This window comes from Branchiostoma lanceolatum, chromosome 4 (genome assembly GCF_035083965.1).
Source record: "Branchiostoma lanceolatum isolate klBraLanc5 chromosome 4, klBraLanc5.hap2, whole genome shotgun sequence".
Classification (NCBI taxonomy): Eukaryota; Metazoa; Chordata; class Leptocardii; order Amphioxiformes; family Branchiostomatidae; genus Branchiostoma; species Branchiostoma lanceolatum.
The window spans coordinates 3,102,580-3,128,689 of NC_089725.1; the positions used below are offsets into that span (position 1 = coordinate 3,102,580).

General features: G+C 42.6%; 2 protein-coding genes and 1 long non-coding RNA gene across 5 annotated transcripts in view; 2 read left to right on the forward strand and 1 right to left on the reverse strand.

Annotated features, from left to right (window-relative positions):
- The window catches only part of LOC136432239 (protein YIPF3-like), a 65,727-nt gene extending 53,794 nt beyond the window's left edge, over positions 1-11,933 (reverse strand). For both annotated transcript variants that reach the window (XM_066423314.1, XM_066423312.1), the window contains exon 1: positions 11,832-11,933. In XM_066423314.1, coding sequence (XP_066279411.1) covers positions 11,832-11,849 — 18 coding nt within the window. In that variant the 5' untranslated portion in view covers positions 11,850-11,933. The remainder of the gene's footprint in view (positions 1-11,831) is intronic.
- LOC136432241 (uncharacterized) lies at positions 7,388-11,218 on the forward strand. The gene is made up of 2 exons (XR_010755482.1): positions 7,388-9,751; positions 10,169-11,218. It is a non-coding gene; the product is annotated as an uncharacterized lncRNA (long non-coding RNA).
- LOC136432238 (E3 ubiquitin-protein ligase rfwd3.S-like) overlaps positions 11,906-26,110 on the forward strand; it is a 64,607-nt gene continuing 50,402 nt past the window's right edge. The window contains exons 1-3 of one of the 2 annotated variants that reach the window (XM_066423310.1): positions 11,906-12,030; positions 21,361-21,751; positions 23,020-23,071. In XM_066423310.1, the coding sequence (XP_066279407.1) occupies positions 11,906-12,030; positions 21,361-21,751; positions 23,020-23,071 (568 nt within the window). The remainder of the gene's footprint in view (positions 12,031-21,360; positions 21,752-23,019; positions 23,072-26,110) is intronic. The other variant, XM_066423311.1, reaches the window with a different exon arrangement.

Consider the following 26,110-nt stretch of genomic DNA (forward strand, 5'->3'; position numbering starts at 1 on the left):
TGTGATTCCTGGCGGCACTCGTAACATATCGGTCGATCTCGCTACAAAGTAAATGTTATCATTGGGGGAAGATAAGACCCCAATTTGACATTTTGAAATACAATTTTCATACAAATAACTTTGACAGTCTCTGTTTACATCGACAACCAAAGCAAAGCATGCTGATCAAACAACGTGTAGAAAAACGTGTTGAGTAGAGTGCACAGGGAAAAATTCCTGACCACTATCGACAGTGCAGCTGAAGTATTATTCATTCACAGAAAACATGTTACATGCAAAAACAACAATTTTAACTTTACTTCCCTTGTAATATGTGTTTTGAGGCTCTTCTTTAGCCGACTGACACTGGGTTTGTGTGGGTGGTCAATAGTTTGAAGGGGCGGGTGTAATTTCTACAAAGCACTGAGAAATGTTTCAACTTTCATATCTCATGCCCTAGCCAGGATTTTTAATGGGGGGGTTCTTTTTAATTTTTAAGGGACCAGCGAGCGCCGCAGGCGCAAGCTTCCTAGGGGGGTCCGGGGGTATGCCCCCCGGGAAATTTTAAAATTTGAACCTTCTGATATGGCATTTCCTGTGTTTTTGAGAGGATTTCAAAGGAAGAAATCAGAGACAAAGTTAGCAGTTTTTCTAGGATTTCAGCTCCGTTGGTGATACAAATAGATCCACCATGAAAAAAACCCTTGGACGTTAAAAAGTGGACCCTTGAGCGTTTCAATTTCTAAGAATTGAACCTTCTGAAAGGGCATTTCCTGTGTTTTTGAGAGAATTTCAGAGGAAAAATCAGAGACAAAGTTTTTTCTAGGATCCTAGCCTCAGTGGCATTGCTGGTGATACAAATAAGTCCACCTTGAAAAAAATCTTGAACATTAAAAAGTGGACCTTCAAGCCTGTGAAAGTGGACCTTCAAGCAAATGGGGGGGTTCGTCCGAATGAATCTATATGCATCACACTATATGCATGGTATTTGTAGATGAATATTTCACCAAGGAACAACAGTTTATATAGTAGGTATAGATTTCAGATATAGTTTATTGAACCTTATATTGTTCGGTCCCAAACCGCAGTTCAACCCCTCCGCTGCAATTGGGGACTTCACGTCGATACCATTTGTCTTTGCATGAGAGACGAAAATCAGTAATAAATTTTACTCAGAAACCTATAAATCGCCTGTGATAAACAGTCAAAGAAAATGTCTTTATTTGCATGGTACGTACACTTGGGATTCTTCCATAACTAGTACTGGATCGAACATTGCCGCCACCAGTCCTCACGGAGAGCTTTAAGTCTTACATTATAGCAGTTGTGACGGGCTACAGTTAAATCAAAATTCTTAACAGTTACATGTAACATCCGTTTTCGAGTGATTTTTTGCATCCCCAGACATCTTTGTATATTTCGGGTACTCATTACACCGAAAGAAAGGAACAACAACTGATTTACATGTACATGTATAAAGGTGAAGAGCGACAAGATAATTACAGTTTGTTCCTGGCGTTATTATGGACTCCCCCTCCGCAAAATCTTACGATTGCGATATTTCGTTATTAGCAGGTCAAGAGAGACAAAAAAAAATACACAGCATAAGTGGCAAAGGTAAGCTATAACATTGATGTGTAACATGGAAAAAATGATGAGTTGCTCCTTTGCTAAATTAGTACCACAATTGCAGTAAACATGGCGGTATAGGGCATATTCAGTCATGTGACCCTCCCCCTAGCAACGAGCACTGTCGGCCATTTTGGGGTCCACTTGATAGTGGAGCCCTATGGAACTCTCCGTAGAAATGGCAGATGTTTTCTACGCCATTCACAATTTCCCTTCAAAACGTTTTGTCTCATAATCATGGTGTTTTGCCTCGTGGTCAGATGTTGGGTTAGGACTGATCGGGTAACAGTAAGATTGGTTTTGCGTTTCTCGTGTAGGTGCGGGAACATTCGAAGGGACTAACAACTGACACAAAAGTGGATTTCTGACATACGAACAGCGGATCTAAATAGTTGAAGTTTAACAATCAACGTGTGTGTATGGAAACCTTTGTATCTGGTCGAAAAGCAAATTACAGGCCCGTTGTGTAACACAGTCACGGCACCGTGTAGTCGTTGCTTGAGATACGTTCATAAACTGAGGGTCTTTCAACGTCGAACTTTCCCGATCATAACATACTCCCTGTCAACTAAATTTCTCACGACACTCTGTTTTGTCAAGACACTGTACTACGTGGCTGCAGGCCTTGGAACACTTGTATGCTGTGAACTGATTTTATGCGTACTCTGTAATCAGTCATTTCCAGAACCAACTGAAGACAAAATCAATGGACTCCGCCAGCACTATTTAGCGGCCATGTTTGTAGGCTGGGAAAAACCTTTCCTCGCTCGTCGATAATGGGTCATTTGAATTTTGGAATTGGATTTTTGTAGCGAAAAGGATGTGATACTCTTTGAATAGCAAATATACAGATGTAGCTGGCTCCTTACTGGGCGCCCAGTACGGAACCCGTGGAGAAAATTGCACAGATACAGTAGAATCCGCTTAACTGCACCACCCATTTGTCAGCGTTTTTGGTGCAATTATCCGGCTGGTGCAATTATGCGGAATGCCCAGCTGGACCGCACCACCATGGGCGAGGGGGTATATTGTTGGTCAGAAACACTAGCACAAAGAAAACAGACGAAACTATTCAGTTATTAACTTTATTTATTGACCCTTTGCTGAAAATAAAGAAATGACTACGAACCTGTTTTAAAAGATTTTGCATTCTTTCATTTTTCCATGCGATCTACCGCATTACAACACACGTAATGTTACAGAGGAGGCATTCTGAAACATCGTCATGCCACTCATTCGATAAGAGTTTCTGTGTTACATAACGTAGAGTGCAGTTGTCGATTTACGTAAATAATGTAACGCCATGAAACTAGGAATTGAAACTAAAACTTGGTTACTGATTACGGGTGACCCGCCCGGGACCTCCCATACGATTCGTATCAACTTTAAATATATAACTGTCAATGGAGACCGCCTTCTTTTGTTACTCAAAACAGTTTTAAACGTATTGGCGGTATTGCGCCTTTACACCGGCAGGTATCAGCTCATTTGTACCGCGTTTGCCGATTTTAGCGCACCTTTTCAGTTAACTTGTCGAGGATTTTTGAAAAAAATTGGTGCAGTTATCCGGCATTGGTGACCATGCGCGGTGCAGATATGCGGAGTCACTAACAATGCAGTGAATGGGAACCAGTTTTGGATATTGGGATTCGGTGCAATTAGATGGAAGGTGCGTTTATCCGAGGTGCAATTAAGTGGCTTCGTCTGTACTAGGCCCCCAGTACGGAAGGAAGTTCCGTACAAGAATTCCAGTACGGAACGGCTTTATTCCAGTACCGAAGCTTCGTCAGCGCTGGACGTTCAGAACTAAATTTGTTTCGGTACTCGTTTTCCAGAGCTGAACTTTCCTCTGTACTCGGGTTCCAGTACGGATTTGCGTTCCGGCTAGTTCAAAGGTCATTTGGTACTGGTTACCCAGTGCAAGGTCATTCAGCACTGGATAACCGAGTGCCGATTTACGGATGTAACGGGTTCCGTACTGGATTTTCCAGTAAATAGTGACTCTTCTGTCTTCAGTACTGGAAGCCGAGTCATCAAATTATTTCAGAACTGGGCGTCCTGTACTCACGTTCTATTAGTACTGGGACAATCCAGTACTAACAATAGAATGTAAGTAGTGGAAGCGCAGTTCTGGTTGACATATGTCTGGACCGACTGGACAGTTTTGGATTTAGTTGTCTGTACATACTAGGTAGTATTGTTTTGTTCCTTGGTTATGGACAGGTAATTTGGTAGGTAATACAAAGTACATTATTATTTCAGTGTACGTTTTCTCCTGATAAAGACACAAGCCACAAGGATATGTTGCCGTCGTTGAAACGTAAAGGAATGTGATACTGTATTTTATGATTTTCTTCATTCGAACGTTTTCCAAACAATAGCTCTGAAGTAGGTAAAAAAAGAGGCAGTTACATTTGTATATTTGCCTTTGCATAATAAAACAGCGATCAGACGACTTCGCATTCCTTGGAAAATTAGAGACCGAGAAACTTCGCTGCAGGGATGGAACCCAAAATGGCCGCCCACCGATGGCAAGGGTGATGACCTCACGTGAATATGCCCTATTATCTGCTTGGGGATTACACAAATCTGTGTTTCATTCAGACGACAGCTCTATACATGAAGTTGGATTCTTAACGATTTCATTCAGCACTGTGGATGAAAACAATGGTAAAAACAAAGATGGCTCACTTCTACATAATGAGATAATCAAAAATCCGTTGGGGGTAACGTTATGCCGAAGTTGCAGCACCGAGTCCGTTAAGGTCTCATTCCTGTATTACTCCGCGTGTATACTCTAAAAGAATCCGTGCCCCAAAAAATGAACGGCTGCATGAACGTGTGTCTATATCGGTGGGAAATTCCCTTTTAGCTAGCCCAGGTGATCTCAAGCGTCAAACTGATGAAAGCTTGTTTGTAACTGAAGAAATTAGCAGGCAAAGTTCGGCAGCTACGCACGAGGTCGGAGGTACACAGCCCGGGCATCGTGTGAGATGCGGTCATGCGCTTGCAGCTGGAAACTGGCTTTTTGGGGGTGTAGCCAAGTGCAGTTTGTAATTGCTATAAAAAGAGATGGTGTGTAGTGAAAATGTTGTCAATTTTTTTACATAATCCAGGGTATTGTTCTCAACATGGAATGAAAAACGCAAAGGTACCCGGGTCACCGGTCCCTCACTGGGCGCCGAGTAATGAACGCGTGAACAAAATTGCGTCGTCGCTGGACGTCCAGCACCAAAGAAAGTTCATCACTAGAAATCCAGTGACGAACGGCTTTATTCCAGTAATGAAGCCCCCTCGGTGCTGGAATTCCAGCACTGAATCTTGCCTCGGTGCTCGGTTTCCAGAAATGAACTCCGCTCATCACTCGGCTTCTAGTGACGATCTCCGCTCGTCACTCGGGTGCCAGACAAGTAGGCTGGTTCAAAGGTCATTTATCACTGGTTACCCAGTACTGAGGTCACTCGTTGCTAGATAACCAGTAACGAAAGTCCCGCGGTCACGGGTACCGCGCTGGATTTACCAGTGATGAGTGACTCTCTAGTGCTGGAAGCCGAGTGATGACATTATTTCGTTAGTGGCCTTCCAGTGATCACATCCTATTATCACTGGAATGTTCCAGTGCTAACTATTAGACAATATTTTGAGTGCATTTTGAGTCGATACCGTTACGGCGTACTTCAGTAAGACAAATCCGGAAACCATTATAGTAAATTATACCGTACAGTGGTAGAAATACTTTTTTTCAGTGTTCTGCAATATTGCAGAATGTCAAAAAATTTTTCTGCAATTTGAAAATATTTTCTGCAAATACACAAGACACCTTCTCAACTTGATAATGCCTATATATACTTATATTTACATCATATCTAGCTTTGCAACATTGCTGTTATTCTTTATTCTCACTCTATCTTTAATTTTTACTAGCAAAATTTGAAACAGGAATAACATACATGTGCGTGAAAAATATTCAAATGAATAGCGAAAATTGCAACAGCAAAAGCGTATCTATTCAATATTAAAATAATGAAAAATTCAAAATAAAGAAACTTCACGCAAACCTTGCCCTCTGCGTAATTCTATTTTTTATAAATTTGAAAAATTGCTATCGGTTTTAAACATCAGACTCCGAGTTCGAAAAATCGGCCCTCAAGACGGCCCGGGGATGTTATTGTTTTTCACGTGGGCGCCCCCCTCCCCACTGTCTCGGCACAGGAGGAAATGTCCCGCCTTCTCCACGCAAGGCGGTGCTCTAGATCTATCTGAGTAGTTCTCAACTTCATCGCTGCCATCTGGGCTTGAAGGACCATGGACTAATGTAGCAGCCACCGTTTCGTTCCTTCTGTCATCGCGCCCATGTCCCGAGTTCAGGCCCCGAAGAAATCGCATGCTTGCGACATACTAGAAACATCCGGGAATTGTTTTCCCGACTTTTGCCGACCTCGAGATCGTGACCGCGGAGATTAGCGAGGGTTGACGGAAATGCACGAATTTGACATTTTCTCACATGATTCGTCTCCGAAGTTATCACGGAAAGGGCCGAAAAAACTGGTGCTGACCAGGCAGTCGGAACGCACCGAAACGCCGCCATCTTGCGCGGCGGTGTGGGTTTCAGTTTATATCTACAGCGCCGCTAGTTTGCTTACTAGCAAGTCTATATGAATTATAATCTCCTGAATTGAGAGCCATTTAATCCCGAGTCTGTTTTTTTTCTTCTGCAAAATTGCAGATTGTTTAATTTTTCTTCTGCAATCTTGAAAATCTTTATGCATTTTGCAGATTGCAGACGGGTATTTCGAACGCTGCCGTATGATTTTTTAATTATTGATTTGTCAGTGTTATGTACTTTTGTGTGACACGAACAATTATTGATTCAAACATCTGGATATATTTTATTCACTAGTTTGACCGTTTGTAGTACCAAGGAGGTATTTTAACCTCCTTGGTAGTACATTTGTACAACATATATTAGTTTGAACTATGAGTCACTCTGACTTACATGTTACAATCTGAACTAGAGTTCCACGACCTCATATCTTCGCCAAATAATATGAATTGTACCGACAGATGCAAGTACCAAATTCCCTCCATTTGATATGGCATTACATAGCAGTTTTTCTTAACAATGATTAAATTCAAGTCTTTAATTGCTTATCTATCAATGTTCCCCTCTTTCTCAGTGTCTTGATATGCCACAGGTCTAAAAGTCCTCTCACGGAATGTCAATGACGGTTAGACATCCATGTAATAAGATACGCAATAAAACTGGATGGATTTTCGAAAGGTAGTGAAGTAGTATAATTTTATCAAATATTAGACCCTGTTTTGCATAATCAGCATCTTATTGTTTAACTTGGCTTGGCTGTGTCAGTTCAGATTCAGCTATTTTAAAATACCCAACATGAATAAAAAAAGTCCTGTCATTTACGAGCATAGTGTTATTATCTTAGTATAATCTCAGCAATAATTCAAATGAGGTCATTTGAATAATTGATATTTCGATTATAATCGATAATTACTAGCCTCTCTTTCTCAGTAAAGGATGACACAGTTTTCAAAGGTGATTTTGTTTTTGTATTTGTTTTTTCGGCTGTAGATGAGTACAGCCAGGGCTACCAAAGGCTAAGGCTATTACGGGTTAACCCTGGTAACTGAACAATATGCAGACCTTGATACAAGCTTTCACAAAGACTAGAATACGACTAAAATGCATATAAATGGGCACAAACATAGAACTCAGCGCATTTTAAAACATTTCATTAATCATGCAAACTAGGTCCTGTTTGGCATAATTACCATGTTACGTCAATCGTAAGATCAACTTTTAAATCTTCATAGCAAACATAACAGATACATTTTAGTCCTGCTTTTTCAATTGCCCAGCTAGTAAGCTAGCTGTTGACCTAGATTCAGGACGCCAGCTGTTGACCTAGATTCTGGACGCCAGATGTGTACTAACACATGCCGCGTACTATGGTGCGGCAGTCCTATATATGCAAATTATTACGTAAAGTAGGTCATGATCTGCATAATGAGCATATCATTATGCTGATCATCACCTAAGGAACATATATACCAAATACAAGAAAAATCCATCAACCCCTGCTTGAGTTATCATCCTCAAAAGTTACAAAGAAATAGGCCCACTGCAGTTTAAGGCAAGCCACAAGGGGGCCCAAACTTACATCACTTACTCTCTGCCCCAAGATCTATCTACCACTCAAAAATCATAACCTTAGTACCTGCAAAAAATTTGACCACAAACTTTAAGCGGATTAATAAACTTTCTTCATTTATTAAGCAAATTAGTTCCTGGTTTTCATAATATGTATTTGATTATGTAAAGCCTTACCCAAGCTATCTACATACCAAAAATCATGACGATCCGTCAACCCCTTTTGTAGTTATTAGCCTCCAAAAGTTTCAACAAAAACGCCAACTGCAGGTCCAAACAAGCCGCTAGGGGGGCCAAACTTACACCACCCATTCCCTGTTCCAGACTCTATGTATTGGTGAAAAATCATGAACCTGGCACTTCGAGAAAATTCGACCGCAAAATTTAAAACTCAGCTGCAGTACCTTAATTATCCGCTAGGAGGCCCATTATAGAACTTGACCTTCCTCTTTAACATTCCTACCTACCAACTGAATATCATGTACAGCCGTCAACAGCACCTCGAGTTATGCTGGCGACATACAAATTCACACACATATAAAGTCCGCTGCAGTACCGACGGAAAATGCCAGGGAAACCATTTTTGAACTTGACCTCCGTTTTCACAACATCTACACACTTGCAAAAAATCCTGAAGATCCATCAACGTTTCCGTCACTTTTTTTGCCTACATACAAACACAAAAAAATGCAAAGTCTGCTGCAGTACTGTTGGAAAACGCCAGGTATACCATTTTTGAACTTGACCTTCCTTTGCACAACCACGACGCACCTATCAAAAATCATAAAGATTCATTGAAGCTTTCTTGAGTTATGCTCCTGACATACATAAAGACCCACCCAACAGATTTTTCAACCGAAAACATAATCTTCCCCGAGTACAAGTACTCGGCGAAGATAATAAATACAAGAAATATAATAGTATAATGTCCTTGTGTAGAGGTATCATCTTTATTGTTGATCGTGCTTTTGTGATAGATTATTGATATAGCCCTTTTTGGAATTCTTCGTTGGCCCTAAAAAGGGCCGGTGTGTCGCTATGTCGTAGTGTTGTGTTGAAGACTAGTCGGTGTGGAGAATTTTTGGCCTTTTTTCGTAAGCGTAACGTTACGTAAATTGACGCGTACGTTAGCGTAAATTGCATATCGGATTAGCTGTCTCGGTTTACGGTGCGGAATCTATCGTCGCCAGCTCTTGACAGCGGAACATTTGTCGTCACTGGTTTTTCACAACAGAATATTTGTCATCACTGGTTTTCCAGCCCCGCAGGTACTCTCATCTCTCGGTTTCCAGTGATAATTCAGGGATTTCCAGTAACGAAGTCGCCTCATTGCTGGAAGGCCACAGATGACAAAACTTCATCACTGGAAGTCTAGCGATGAAGGCACCTTCGGTGCTGGACTGGACACCGAGTGATTACTAAGGAACCGGTGGCCCGGGTACTTTTGCATGAAAAACATTGGCACATTTTCTATATCTTCATTACGAACACGCCCATGTAAAACATGTATTATAACATGTAATCCTATGGTAGGCATGTCAAACCTCCGCGTTTCCGCATTAGAACGCGGCGGCTCGCGAGGCAGTAAATGTTTTTACAAAAATCTTAAAAATCATCCGTATGCATTATGCCACGGAAAATCGTTGTCAAGAATCAATGGATGATTTGCTTTCATACTTTTATGTTTTTAGGTCAAAATATCAATCGAACAAGGACCTAAAAATCATTTAAGTTGGAGATGCAGGCGAAAAACCGCCCCGTTTTGACGCCGCGAACGCGACACGCGATTTTGAGGCCCGCCCGGCGGAAGTCCCATTTTCAACTCAAAAGCCACAAGCCGGTGTAGCACGCAGAACTCTGGGAATGGTTTCAGGTGAAAGGGCAGAGATCAAGGTTCACGCCAGTAGTGGGACAAAGTGTGTACGTCATTCTTGGCGGGAGTTATGGGCGAATTGGCAGAAACCTCCGGGCGTAAGTGGATATTTTTGCTATTTTTCTTGAACTTAGCAATTTTGTCCCTATACCGTCACAACTATAGATATATTGTGGTCATCATGGTGTGGTTTTTGTTTCTATTTAGGCGAGTTTGGCTTGTGGGTTTAGCGATACATTTTGAGAGTTTTTTTCGACAGCCCAAAAAATGACCTGCGCTGTGTGCGCATACGTGACGGGGGAGGGGGGCGTGAGATCGCGCACTTTGTCTGTGCTCGAAATTGAACTTATTGTCATAAATCCTGCGCTATTTAACCGTAGAATGGTCATATATTTTTTCCACTGTCGTAATTATGTTGTGTAACGGTATATACACTAGCGTTACGATCATACAGTCCGAATTTGTCCCACAGTTGTATGATCTTCATTCAGATCGGTCCTTTTTTGATTTTCCAGTGGATACAAAGGTGGCATATCAGGTACAGCTGTGCAGAGAACGTGGGCTGCCTTCAAGCAAACTTGAACAAGTTGAAGATTACACAAACATCAGATCAAGTGTTGGTGACGAAAATTCAATTTCCTTCTTCAAATTTTCAAGGGGAAAAGCTACTTCAGGAGAATAACTTGAACACTAAATCAATTACTGATATTGTACTAGTCAGAAAGTAAGTTGTAAGTCTGCTGTACTGTAGGTAACTTATTATATGTACCAATCAGAGATCTTATTAGAATGGGTAACATAGGTATTGATACTTATAATAGCACCATACTATTATCATTCTGATTGATCATGATGTTAATTAGCCTATTTAACTAATTAAGCATTGGAATATTAATTTTTTCAAAGTATAGACATTGTTAGGAACCTGTTTCAGCAAGCTTACAACATCAGTGAGTTCATGTAGCAGCCAATATCAGTGGACATCATTAACAATGTATGCCTTTTACTAAATATGGCTCATTAGTTTATTGCCAATTAACACATCTTCATATAGATCTATTATTGCTCCTGTTGTAAAAATTCCTGTATTTCAGTCAACATGTAATGTAGGTTAACAGTTGAAAGTTGTTTTAGGGAATAGGTAGTACAAATAAGGATAAGTAAAACAACTGGTTGTGTATTTGCAAGGAGGTTAAAATACTTGGTATTTGAGGATCAGTTCACTTCATCCTGTTGCGGATAATTTCCCTCATTTGCATATCTTGCAATTAGCCAAGACTGCAAAAATACATTTTTCTCATAATGATCTGTTAAACAATAAGATAGTCAAAACATCTAGTTCCTTCTTCAGTTTTCAGCATGTTTAGAAATGTATGTTAATTGATTGGCACTATTGTGGATGAATAAATTAGTTAGGGTTAATTAGGGCTAATTAAGATAAGATACTGAATATAGGTCAAAAATAAAACATGACAGTCTGTCCAGTTATATTATCTTTAAATGCTGAAAATCTGAACAATATTGGTCAAAGTGTTTAAGAGTTACATTAAAAAGTATGTAAATAACTGTGGAGTTGTGGTCATTTCTGGTGCCATGTTGAGGTCAATCATTCCCATAGGGCCTACTTAGTTAAGTGTCTTCTAGCCGTGGCGACTCTTTAATCGGGTATATTTTGCTGTATGTCTAAAGACTCTTTTACATTACCCTCACAAGATGAGGGTAATGTAAAAGAGTCTTTAGACATACAGCAAAATATACCCGATTAAAGAGTCGCCACGGCTAACGTTAAGTGTCTTCTAATGAAAACGTCCAACTTTACAACTTTGAAAAATTCTGAAAAATTTCAACTTTGTCCGATTTTGACAGGATAAAAAGCATATTAAGCGGAAGAATCTGATCTGTACGTTGGCAACAATTTCAGCAAGTTATATCTTACCAAAAAAAATGTTGTGACATGCCTAACGTTACCTATGGGGCGAAAAAACTCATGAATGAGACCTTACAATTATTTCTTCGGCAGATGGACACGGAAAAAGAAGAAGAAGCAGTCAAGTTCAAAGTGTTGTTGTAGTTTCAGCAATATTAGAAAAACAGTTCACGAACCTGATATGTATTTTCAAGGCAAATCGAATAAATAAGGCGAAAAATAATAACTAGACTCCACGTCACATTTCTCACCTGCTGAAACGCCGCCATCTTGGCACCGGATATTTTGTAATTACTTCCGGGTCAATTCCCACCATGCACCTCTCATGACTCTGAAAGATGGCGGCTTTTCCCATCAAATTGAATGTTTCTTTCATCGTCTAATGACATTGTCTCTCTACTGGCAGTGCAAGAGGCTTGAAGCAAGAGAGAGACGGAGAGAGAAATACAGGTCAGTACAGCAAATATACAGATGTAACTGGCTCCTTACTGGGCGCCCAGTACGGAACCCGTGGAGAAAAATTATGACGGAAGGAAGTTCCGTACAAGAATAATTTCCAATACGTATACGGAACGGCTTTATTCCAGTACCGAAGCTTCGTCAGCACTGGACGTCCAGAACTGAATTTGTTTCGGTACTCGGGTTCCAGAGCTGAACTCCTCTCGGTACTCGGGTTCCAGTACGGATTTGCGTTCCGGCTAGTTCAAGGATCATTCGGTACTGGTTACACTGGATAACCGAGTGCCGATTTACGGATGTAACGGGTTCCCTACTGGATTTACCAGTAAAATAGTGACTCTTCAGTACTGGAAGCCGGAACTGGGCGTCCTGTACTCGCGTTCTACTCTACTCTACTCTACTCTACTCTACTCATCTTCTTTTTCTTCTTCGGTACTGCTCAGCCCGCCTTTCGGCGGATTATTAGCAGCTGCGCCAAATGTTAGTAACAGGTGCAAACAGAGGGTAGAAAGGGAGGTAGACAAGGACATGTGCAAAAACTGGACAAGTGAAACTTTTAGTGTTGTTAGTAATTATATATTTACATATATACAAGGACGGGGGGCAGCTCAATGCAGCGAAGCCCGTCCCAGCTCGGCTTTGAACTGGGAGAGGGACTCCGCCTCCGCCACACTAGGCTCAAGTTCATTCCACTCCTTGATAGTACGAGGGAAGAACGAGAGCCTGTAGTAGTTGGTCTTACACGCGATGGTCTGCAGCTTGAAAGCATGATTAGTGCGTCGGGAGCATCGAGCTGCTGGGACGAGACTAGAGGTGTGGGGGACAGAGATGGTGTTGTGAAGGATTTTAAACATGGTGGTCAGACTCGCTGTTTTGCGGCGATAGGAAAGTGGCTGCCATTCCAGATCAGTAATCATAGCTGTTACAGAGGCCGTGCGTTTGTAGTTGTTGCATACATACCTGGCAGCTCTAAGTTGCACAGCCTCCACCCTACTCACCTGATCGGCAGTGTGAGGGTCCCATACCGAGGAGGCGTACTCCAGAGACGGCCTGACTAATGCCATGTAAGCACGTCCCTTCGCCTCCACGCTGGCAATCCGCAGGCTCCTACGAAGCATTCCTAAGGTTCGATTGGCCTTGGCTGAAACGTAGTCGACATGGCAGTTCCAGGAAAGGTTGGCGGAGATTGTTAACCCTAAATACTTAGCTTTACTTACCTTGCTCATTATTGTATCATGGAGGGTATAGTCATAACAGATGGGTGTTTTTGACGCCGGGATGGACATGACCTCACACTTAGATGGATTAAATTGCATAAGCCATGTTTTCTCCCAACTACAGATGTTATCTATGTCATGTTGTAGGTTGACACAGTCTTGTGGCTCCCGTACTGCCATCTGCAGTATGCAGTCGTCCGCAAATAGACAAACCTTGGCATGTGCAGCATGGTAAGGGGGATCGTTGATATATGCCAAGAAAAGGATGGGCCCCAGGACGGTGCCCTGGGGGACACCGGAGGACACTGGTACTGAATCAGAGCATTCCCCCTCTAGCATGACACGTTGGGTCCTGCCAGTGAGGAATGCCTGAGTCAACGGCTTCCCCCTGACACCGTAGTGCTCAAGTTTGTGAATGAGCCGGCGATGGGGTACCTTATCAAACGCCTTGGCAAAGTCCATCAAAACCATGTCAGTTTGTATACCATTATTTCTATTCGCTGCTAGGTCGTCAACTAGCGAGAGAAGCTGTGTTTCGCAGGACCTGCCTTGTCTGAACCCATGTTGCATGTCATACAGTACATCATTGGTGTCAAAATGGCTCATCATGCTGATAGCAATGATATGCTCCATGAGCTTACAGCAAATTGAAGTCAAAGATATTGGTCTGTAATTTTCTACTTTATACTGTGCATATTTGGCCTCATTAGTACTGGGATGTTCCATTGTTTGGACCAACTGGACAGTTTTGGTAACCTTCAGTAAAACAGTGGGGACATAACCATGCCTCAGCATGGCTGAAAATAAAAGGGCAAGTAAAGTGGTTAGCCGAGGTCCAGCATGCTTCAAGTGTTCAGCTGTCAGGCCGTCAGAGTCACAAGACTTCCCATTAGGGAGCGTATTGATCGCTGCGTCTACTTCAGACACAGGTGTACACATTCCAGCATCATAGCTGACATCAGCGTTAATTAAGGTATCAACAGACGGCTTACACTTATTAGCTACAACAGAATTCAACAAAGAATCGTAATGTGACCTCCACATACTAGCAATGTCGGAGGCACCGCTGTAACCATCAATGTTGCATGGGAGAGTCGCCTTGGAGCCATTTTGAGATCGTAGAGTGGACCAGAAAGCTACGTTCCCCCCCTTATGCACACTGGAGGCGAGGGCATCAGCTCTATGCTGAGCGTCTAAACGACGACACTCTCTAAGTGAGAGTTTAAATTTGGCCCGGGTTTTCCTCATTAGCTCCCAAATGGCCCCATGCCTCGGGCGGTTACATTCTCGCCAGAGAGCGAAGGCGTCTCGGGCTGCACTATTGTGTTCTTTAACAACGGCGTTCCAGCCAGGGACAACATGGGAGTTGGTGCATTTCCTCTTTGAAAAAGAGTTAGCAGCTGCGTTTTTAAGAGCAGTGGCTATCTCAAGTGCAAATTTATCAATAGAAGATATGTGGTCATCGTTTTTGCAGTTAGGGTCTTGGCATAAAAAAGCATCGACTGGCAATTTGCATTTAGATAAGGCCACATCGGCACTGGTGTGGTATCGCACCAAGTCGGAAGGGGATGCACGCTCTCAGTTGAACCTGTTAGGGAGGGGGATTCCGCCATCAGCTATGTTTGTAAACACAGGGGTTGATGACCAATCAAGGGATACCAACAGTGGAAGATGGTCAGAAGACACATGGTCGTACAGTACGCACATTTCGGTAATACTGTTATGCAATGCATCAGAAAAAATACAATGATCAAGCCATGACGTAGATGCGTGGGCCTCACTAAAGTACGTAAACGTATCAACAGGGAGTAAATCAATGTCACTAACGTGGAGGTCGTTATCATGACAGAAGTTTTCTAACAATTGGAAAAAGGAACCTTCTGGGCGCGCATTGAAGTCGCCCATAATACAAATGTTTGCTGTACTAGCCTCCTGGATTATGGAGTCAATTTTCCCTAGTTTATCAAGGAAGGTATCTGTGTTGTTAGGGCAATCTACAGGTAAATATACACAGATCAAAAAAAGGTCATAGTTCACATCATTGTTGATACGTACAGCTAAGATACGATCGTCATCTTCACTGACTATACTCACTGTAATGCCAAGAGACTTTCGCCAGAGTACAGCGACGCCGCCGTACGGGCGGCCAGTCAGGAGACCTTTGCCCAGGTCTACAGGCGAGGTGCCATAAGTTAGAAATTCCTTATCTAGGCTAGAGAGAAAGTTCAAATCATCTGGCAAGAGCCAATGTTCCTGTAGAAGAACAATGTCAGAGATTTGGCACAGGTCCTTGACACAAGAGGCAGAGTTCTTAACGGAGCGACAGTTGAAGGATGCCACCTTCAGTGTACTTGAGTCAAGGTCGGTGTTAGTATCCATGGTCAGGGTTGCGGGGTCGCGGAGGGCCTTCTGCCGTGGAACCGCCTAACCAGCACGCCACAGGGCCAAAAGGACGGGGACAGGATCTCAGGTACAGCGTCACTGTTTATTGCAACCCGGAAAGAGGAGTACGTGTCATACTTGGTTGGGAGGTTCTCACAGGAGAGCGTCCATTCTTGTGACAGATTATCGCGCAAGTACCGCTCGATGTCTTTGGGCTGAGTCTCAGGACCGAGGCGCCTCACGAATATCTCTGCCGGTCTGGCCTTGGCGGCCGTCAGAATGGAAGACTTCGCCGTGCCGACCACTGCCCTGGACCTGGTTTTTCTCTTTTGTACCAGGCGGAACCCGTCCACATCGGGGGCTGTGAGGTCGCCCGATCTACGGCGACGAGGTGTTGCGTGGTGCCTCAGGGCAGGTGCCTTCGGTGGTGGTTTTGGGACGAGGGCAGGTCCACAAACCTGGCCTTGGCCGTGTTCATGTTCTGGTGCAGAGGTTCTTCTCGCAGCTGGGGCGTGTGCAGTCGTCTGTGTAGGGTTGTCCGACACAACGGCAGCAAAGGTGGCCCTACTGGGTGCTTGCGTTGTTGGTGCAGACATTCTGTCGTTCTTCAGGTCGACTATATCCCTGCGGAGGGAAGATAGTTCAGCCTGTACCCTTACGGCGTCGATCGAACAGGCACGGATAAGCTTCATCTCTTGCCTCATAATCTGTAGCTCCTGGAGACACACAGTAATGTCTATATGTTCCAGATCAACAGCGGGGATGTGGCGGGTCGCAGACACAAATGTGGGTAACGTGGACAAATCGGTGGAATGTAGAACATGCAATATGTCGGACAAGTTGGCGGTAGATTTGTTAGCACCTCGACGTTCCTTAGGGCGCTCGCTCGGCTGGCAAGTGTCGAATACCAGCTTCTTTGCCGCTTCGATTTCATTCTCTGTGTAAGTATCGAGGCACAATTTTGAAATCACGTCGCCTGGTATTCGGTCCATTCGGTTCACAATGAAACAAAGTATGTCGTTGATCACAATTCGGCCGTAGTTACCTTGGCTGTTGGAGGCCTCCGAGTCAGGGGAGAAACGCTTGTCTGCACAGTGCTTGCATAAAGTCAGGTCTCCCTGACAGAGCTGGGCTCCCGAGGCGCCGCAGTCCTCACACGTCGGCATAGTGGAGACGTGGGGAGGGGGGCTGTGTTGGCGTCACTCCAAACCTCCCGAAGTATCTCAGACCTAGAGTCACAAACGGCTGGATGTGCTCGATCAGGATGCGTGTAGACATAAACAGACTTCTCTGGTCACTAGTTGGAGAGACTGTGGCATTCGCAGCGCCAGGAACTGTGACTTTGTAACTTCGCAGGCGGAGCTGTCTCGTTACGTGTCAGCGTTGTCGGCCATCTTGATCTTGAAATGTACCGGGAAACGTTAACAGTTGTCCTCCTGATTTTAGGCTGGTCGGAGCACCATCAGTGTTGCATCGGTCGATTTACATTTCCTGACATACACACAGTAATTTTTCGATGGTCTCAAAATTCCTGATAACCCATGTTTTCCCGACAAATTTGGTAATACGTTGTTTCTTTTTCCCACAGACTTCCGATGCCGGTCATCAAGGCAACAAGTAACAAACACGGCGGAGGAGACTCCCTGGCTTGGATGAAACCATGGCAATGGCGCTGATTGACGGGTAGCCGCGGTACTGGTTACCATGGACACTGCATGATTGACAGCCGAGAGACAAGCACATGGTCGTCGCGGCATGCAGCTTAATAAAAAGGAAACTTCAGAAGATAATCGATCAGCTGTTCTCCAGCACCATATTTGATATTTACGGATGTTAGCTTTTATTGTTTAACATTAGTTGTAGTAGAACGTGCGGAATGCGCTGTGCTGTTTGTTGTGTCAATAAAGCTTTTATTACAACCGGCAAAAAATAAAATATTGAAAGGAACGATATTTCCATAGAAGTCTGTAATCGGCAAGTATGGGAAGCATAGTTAAGATATTATAATCAAGGAAACATCAATAAGTTCTTAATAACCAAGGAAATTCATGTCAAAGGACGCGGAAGCATAAACCTGGAATCGACCCTGCAGCTCGCGGGGCCGTACTGCAGCCATTTGTTCGCAAACGCAAGCGGCGTATCGCGGTGAGCTAAATATTGCGGTGAGGTAACAATACCTTCAAACCACTTTAATACAAACGGCCCATCACGTGGGGTTCCACAGCTGCAGTCCGTAATGACTTTACTTGCATTGTTCTACGGCCGAACGTTATGTGTTTCTGTTTATTTTGTTCAATTCTATTTTAACATGTCACTCATTTCGTTTTATTAATAAATATCAGTTGGTCGTCCTTCGCTAACAAAGTGATAATATAAACAATTGACACAATTTTATTTCAACAGACGACAAGTGCCCATATCATATACGCAATCTAACGAGCATAATTTTGAATAGTGCTGATAGCTCACCTGGTAGTGTTATTGTCCATCAATCCTAACCAGGCAAGATGTGCAGGTTCGAGCCCATCGATTCATTTTTATGTTTTATTTTTCACTGTTACAGTCAACATTACTTTAATTTATTTTTATCTTTTATCATCTTTTGTTTGTATTATCATGTTTAATGTTTTGTTATTCTTTATTCTTTTAAATCCATCTCTGCCTCCTTGATGAAGGCCTCCGGTCTCTGGGTGTTGTCTTTGCACTTCTACTAGTTGACTCGTCGTTTTGTTCTGACGACGTCTTTGCCAACGCTAACAAAGCATGTGAGTCATCATCAGATATCTTTCCTAGCCTGGTTGGGACACTGAAAAAGAAAAAAAATGGTAGTTACCTCCCGGTGACGATGTTGTTTTGAGGTACGTTTCACCACTTCCGGATACTTCAGCGACAAAATTTTCGATAAAAGTGCACCCTAAAATATCTTCAAAGCAGACTGTTTGACAGACGACTCCTTTCTTTTAAAGTTGGCCCGTTAAATTCTGCGCATGCACCGATATAAACGTCATAATACGCATAATTTCGGCAGGTATATCAAAGCTCGGACATAGAAACTCGGCCTGCCTTGCGGCCTCCATTTCCCGCCACGAATTTAGCAGCAGCCAATAAGAGATGCGTACGCAATTACGTCACGCAATATTTGCATAGTATTATGCAATCCAAGCCTCGGGAGGCGCGTCGGGGCAGCAAAGGGCAAGGCACGGCAGGAAAGCATTGCGGTTTTCCAGTTTTCGGTTGGATGTAACACCGTATTTGACAGGGAAATACCGGGTCTCGAACTTATATAGTCATTTTTCGGTCCTACACGAAAATTATAAGAAAGTGGGCCGCCGAAGTATATAAATAGGAGACGACTTTCGCCATCAGCCCGTTACTTTTGACGGTTGTCTGCCAGGCCGCGGGCCGATCGGTATGGTATGCATGCATTGCCGTGAAAACTATAACGTTATAATGTTATGATATTTTCAAGTTCGACGGTCGCGTTCGCGGATTTATATCAAGAAATAATATCGGCAGTATCGGGAGAGTGTTTTCTAACCACATCATTCTCAATTTCTTACCCAGTGTTGTGAATATGATCGCAATTTTCCTCCGATGATTTGCACATCTGTCTCACGGCCGGTGCTATTATATGAACCGAGCAGGGTAACCATGATGAAGTTCAACATGTCTGTAAAGGATGAAACAGTTCCCGCTAGAATACTGCAAGAAGTTACGACACAATCACTTAATAAACGACTTAAATGTATTTTTAAACAATTATTTGTGGTAGTAACCGCCTTCAGGACATGTACTTGTCCGAACGTTTCAATTGTGGCATCGGCCCGGAGAAGGGGTGCGTACTTCATTTGGGTTTTCTCATTTTACGTTTCAAGGCCGCAAATTTGCCAGGAACTTTGCCCAGTGCGTACTTTAATTAGGGTGCGTACTTTAATCGAGAAAATACGGTACTTACAATATCCGATCCGATTGCATGTTAAATTGTTATCAGACTTATACAGAGAATAAGATACCGGACTACACTAAAATACACTACAAGCTACTCTACAACTACAGTCTAAGAGCTAAGACTAATACAAACACGTACCTGGGCCAAGGTCACGGAACTCACAATTACAATTACAGCTTCCAAGATCTCCTCTGCTAACAATGGGTCACTATCTGATTGGCTACTCTCACTAGCTAATCAATTGCTTACTTATCCCGGTAATTTATGCAAGCCCCTCCTCCATATAGCCTAACTACTTAATGCGCTAATTACGTATGTCTCAAGACCATGTACGTTACAAAAGGGCCAATTAATGTAGCCCCAACGAGAAGTAATTCACAGTACCGGTGTAGTCAGTAACTTAGAGCTGTGTACATTGTACCTAAACAAATTTTAGGTACAGGTACAGGTACACGGGTTTAGGTACAGTTCCGGACCTGAACCTGCACCTAAAGTACTTAATGTTCAGATAATGGACAAAAGCATGTTTGAAGTGGTGACAACATAATATTTGATTGTGCTAGGTATAGATATATTTTTATGAAAACACAGATGAAAATTTTACTCCAGCCTTGCAAATGTGTTTTATGTGAGTATAGTGTAGATGTGACTTTAGTGCTCTGCCACGGTAAATTCATTGTAATTTTATCTGTCAAAGTGGCTATCCCATGAGTCAGACTTGACCTGATTAGTACTGGTCCAGTACCAGTCCACCAGGGTTCAGGTATTTTGGACCAGTACCTAATTGATTGTACCCGATAGTGCATCGGTACAGTGTACCGGTACACAGCTCTAAGTCTGACTGTCGGTTGGGCGTCAGAGGGATGACGGTGAGACACAAAGATTTTACCAGTTTCGACCTTTTATTAAAAAGTCTTCATCAGAAACATGGAATCATTAGAGATCACAAGGGTGTGAAGAGCTCCAGCCTTGTTGTGACCGGAACCCCTAAGAGAACTACCGGTACTGGTGAAATGGGCTAGAGTATACCCCTGTCCAGAATATACACGGCCTAGCCCAGAATATATCCCCCTGGGGGCATAATCTGGCCTAGCCCAGAATATACCCACCCGGGTATAATCTGGCCTAGCCCAGAATACACCCCCTGTGGCAGGCCAGAGTATCCCCCCCCCCATGAATATGATCCCATGAATATACCCGGTATATTCTGGCCTAGCCCAGATTATACCCCGGGATACATACACTTTAGGATCTAATACCAGGGGAATGACTATGGTCTACTTTCTGCACATCATTCTCCATCATATTCTATATTTTGATTCTGAGGTCATTATTTTTAATTTATTTTTTAGCCTAAAATGTACGTTCGGGTAACTCTGTCATGACATTTAAGCCAAATGACATGCATGAAGTTTGGAATTTTGACATGGGTAAAACTAGAAGAAGCTTTTGCTTGAGGTTCAAGAAGATATTTAGGAATGGTTCGTTTTGCATGAAGGTAACCAAATGTCAAATGTGCCAGGGCTCATGCCATTGTTTTAGAGTTCTACCATTTTGCCACAATGCAGTTCAAAGTTAAGGGCAATGACATCAAGGTCAGACAAGTTATGACTTACTGACCTTTGCATTTTTGTCACGGAGTGACTTGCAGAGTTTCAAAATTTCCGTAGAATTTGACCAAACTGTTTGACAATTTATTACTGTGAGACGTAGTGTTTGGCAATTAAACTTGTTTTAGTTGATGTATCCCCTTGTTTTGAATTGTTTGTACAGAACTAGAGCAGTGTGGGTCACAACAAGTATGGCAGAAGTTGTAGAGGATGATTCCATGGATGTGGAAGAACAGAGTCATCATGACTCTCCTCAGGCACAGAGAAGGAGAACAGTCATTCAGTCCACATCTACCCAACAAACTTTACTGGACCATCCTGATGTCATCTCTGTGGAGGAGACTGATGATGATGAGGAGGATGGAAGGAGTACCAGTGAAAGGCCCATTGAGCTTGTGAGAGACGGTGACAGTGATAATGTGATCACAGTCGATGAGGGAGAGGAGGAGGGTGAACATGATGAAGATGATGAGGATGAGACTGATGTTGAGGATGATACAGGAGCTGATCCAGATGCTGGTGCTAGAGAAGAGGAGGCACAGGTATGTTTTTGTGTGAGTGAACCATTCTTATATAACGGGGGTTGCCCGAACTTAGGACGCGCCCTAACTTAGGACGGACTTTTTAGTGATCTTGTTATGCATAAGCACGCCGTGTTTGTGTCCACTGACTATGCTCACAAGGAAGATAAATAAACCAAGTCCATGCACATAATTTTTATTTCCATTCAAAACATATGTGTACATATTCATTTCTTGTTTTGTCGAGAATAGTATTTTGACAATAATGATGGCAACGCTGAGTAGAGGGTCACTGCGTAGCTAGACGGCCCGACACCTAAAATTACGACCTGTGCCAAGCAGATATACAACGATCATACACATAAGAAATATAACTTCATAAAACACAAAAAAATTGGGTCTTTAAGTGTTTCTTGAGAAGAAAACCGACCAAAGAAAACAACGTAAACATCGCTGCCGTCTGGCAACGTTGTTTTCCCGCCATTTTTTGGGGCCGCGATGGTGGCTGACGGCAATTCAACGCACAGCTTTGTAACGCTCTAACATGTGATTGGTACCGTCTATGAAAACGAAACTGAATACAGAGATGGCGAAGATATTTCCCAATAGGTAGACGGAGTATTGTTGATGTAAGCGGTGTCGTTTTTTCGTAATGATTTTGTAAGTCGGGTCGCATGCAAGACGTACACCTGGCCGCGCGCAAAGTGCGTAGTAGCCTATTTCCCGCCAAAACATGAACTGGGATGCGCTAGATATAGCCCTTCTCACATGACGTTAGAAGTGCACACAGTCAAAATTTTCCGGTCAAAAGAAAGCTAGAATATAGCAGACTTCAAGCCTTATTTACATTTCCCTAACTTCATCACCAACTTCCGAAGAGAGCAAAATTACCAAAGCGTACTAAGTTAGCCACACTATCTGGCGTAGCACTAAATCAGAAGGTACATTCGTGAAAACGTCTCACAGCGTTTGCCGCTTGTAACTCGGAGCATGAAGGGCCCATGAACATTATGAATACATTTCTTGTCCATGTATGTTCTTTAGATGAATGTGTTCAAAATTCATTCATTAAAACATCACCATTCTCTGGCAACCAGCAATGGAGCGCCGTGAGTTCGAGCGCGTAAAAAAACGTCCTATGTTTGGGCGACTCCCGTTATATGTGCTTGGCTTGAAATGCCCACCTACAACACCTTGTATAATAGCTATACGTAGGCTCAAAATACTTATCTGTGTCTATTTTTCCTTGTATTAGTAGTGTTCAAACTAATCACAGACACAATGATATTATCTTGTTTCAGCAATTAGGCAACCTTGGTACTACTGAAGGGGTCCATGATACAGAGAGGCAAGGTTTGTACCCCAATTTTTGTTACATGCAACTTGACACGTCAGTAACATAGAGGGAGATTTTTTTCTTTGATTTTTCTTTTTTTTTCTGAAAAAAAGAAGAAGTTAGAACCAAATTTAAGAACTAAGAAAACAATAATGCAAGAAAAGAGTTACTGAAATAACTGGATAAATTTTCGAAATGCATCCACTACATTTGGTGGGTAACTGGAAGAGATTTGTACATCTCCAGGTTTTAAACCAAAAACTATGAATTTCATTTTACTTCATCTGTTTTTTTCTGGAAAAGAGGGAGTGAATTCTATGTATTTATGGAAAAATCCATCGCTGAGGGAAGTCTGTATGCTGGGGATTAAGCTAAAAGCTGAATTCGACAAGGGGGCGCTGGGCTGAAACAAGAGGGTGCAGCAACCTTTTTTCCCAATTTAGATGAACCCCTGCTTCATAATGTTGTGCAAAGAAGGTAAAGACAAATTTTAGGTAGGCTGATAGGAAACAAAATAAGACAAAGACCCGATACACACTAGGAAAATTTTCGGATGTACAACAATGGCGTACAATGTAAAGGTACTGCAGTTTCCTTTCACACACTGAAAGTCTGACAGGAGTGCACGGCATTCTGGGGTGATGATGTTGTCTGCCTCATATGCCAGTTTATGTTTCAATGGGTGGTGAAAGTTAAGGGCCTGATACTGGTCTGTGTGTGTCGGTTTCCTGTCCTTCCAAAGAGTACAAATTGAAGTAGAATTTTACTTGTTCTGCCAGAATTTTGTGCAGGTCACAAATATCTTCAACCGAGGGACGTTTAAGTCTTTGAATGTTTTTCATAGTATGATTTTGATGAATTAGATTCATGAAGTACTTAGTGCAGCTTTCTCCCAGTTCCATCCAACAAGATTTAGATCTGATTAAGATTCCGTTTAGATGTTTCCGACGAAAGTCTGCAGTTACAAAGGACTGTGTGAATAGATTATGATCCAGGGCTCGAAATACTGGGTGCATGTGCACCTGTGTGCACCCAAAAATGGAGCTGTGCACCTTACTTTTGACTTTGGGTGCACCAATGCACCTACATGTAGATATTGAAGCATCTGAAGCATCTGAAAAAGTAATATAACCTTCGTTGTACATTGATGCATTACTTTGAAATTTTGAAGTAAGCAAATGGCTTATGCAGTTTAATCCGGAAAAATGTTACATAACACTGGTCACTTCACATCGGGAAGTTCACTTTCCCGATTTCAAGGTGGCCATCTTGGACATCCAATTTTTTAGACTTTTTTTCTACTGAACATACAGTTTAGTTTTACATGTCATTTGAAAGAGCATGATTTCCCCTACGTCATGGTACCTTTAATTTGGTCATAAGATGTAAAGCTATGAAGATATTCCTTTTTAAAGTTGCCCAACCCATACCTACATTGATTCGGCCTGGCGACTGTACTTTTGCCCAGACTTTGCTAAACCACGGGCTTTAGGCTACGGTATTCATGTTGGGTAACCGCCGCGGTACATGTTTTCGCACAAATGCTCCCGAAGACGGTTTCTCCCGTCGCTCACTCCGGAAATGCCCCCCCCCCTCATTAGCGGGGATGGTTTCTCCCGTCGTCCTTTGCTAATTACCTCTTACTTTCAAAGAAACACGGGCTCGCTCAGACAGAGTTCGGCTCCGCCAAACACTGTTCGGCTCCGCCAAACACTGTTCGGCTCCGCCGAACACCGAACCATGTTCGGCTCTCCAAACCCCCCGCTCGTGCCTTCGGCATCGCTTCGGGTTACGCTCAGAAGCTCGGCACCGGGATCCGAGTACTTCGTCACGATCGGAACTTCAGCAGCTATTCAACGACAATACCTTTGCCTACCGCCTGTGGCTAAACTGGGGCCACAGGGGGCTAAGAGTAGGCTATCCCAATGAAAATGGGTGATAATTAGTCCTTCCACACTGTTGAAAACACTCGCATAATGAGTTATCACACCTAGCTAGTCACTGTAATTAGCACTTATTTGACAATTTTCTCCTGAGGTGAACAATTTGATTTGAACAAGAAGCTCTATCAAACCTCCTTGATTTGACTTTGCCAGATCACAGTGCTACATTATTTCAAACTAATAAGCTATGTTGTCAATTAGCTTGACTACAAAGGACATCTGGACATCTGCAAAGAACAAAAAAAAAGGATAATGGACCTTGGTTGTATTCATATAAGCTGTGATAAATGTAACCAAGATGTAACAGTGTAAAACGATTTTGACCTTTTTTAAAGAGTGGTGGAAGAAACCTTGAAGAAACAAATCAAATTCAACTGACAGTGTAACAGTTCCAATTGTCTTCCCTTGGCCTTCGCCAAAAAAAAAGAATGTTAAGAAATCATTGGGAATTTCATAATTTGTATTTGGGAGATTAACAAAGCCTCAATGCAAGGAGGTTACAGGCCTATATATTAAACCTCCTTGATCAATGTTTAAGATATGCTTCGAGTCCTGAGTTGTGGATTTGTTTGTTTGTTAGCATTGGCCTTAGACCATGTATAACTTGATTGGTGTTTTAATTCTCTTATCGATCAAAAGCCGTCTAATTGCTTGCTTGGCCCATGAATATAACATCTTCATTTGACCGAGGATATATAAAACCTCCTTGGTTTTCCTTAATGGCAAAGATTTGTCCACTTATAAAAACATTTGTAACATTATGTAACAAAGCTTCAGGTAGACAATTTGCATAATACTTACTGATCACCCATACAAAAAGAGCAGATAATGATACCTACCAATTAACATGGTTAAGACAGAGCTTGAATGACAAAGGTCCATTATTTACACAAGTTTGTTTTGCTGTTGTTGCTTGCTGGCAATATGACAAGCAGCCTTAGCAGGCCATCTTTGCAGAAAGATTTACAAAAACCAAGGACACGATAAAATGTCCTTGCCAAAACTTGGCCATGCAACAAAGACTTTTTGTTGCGGGACAAATTGAGCAGGCGAGATGAAAATGATACAATTGAAAAAGTTAACATGAAGAAAAGTTAACATGAATAACACTAT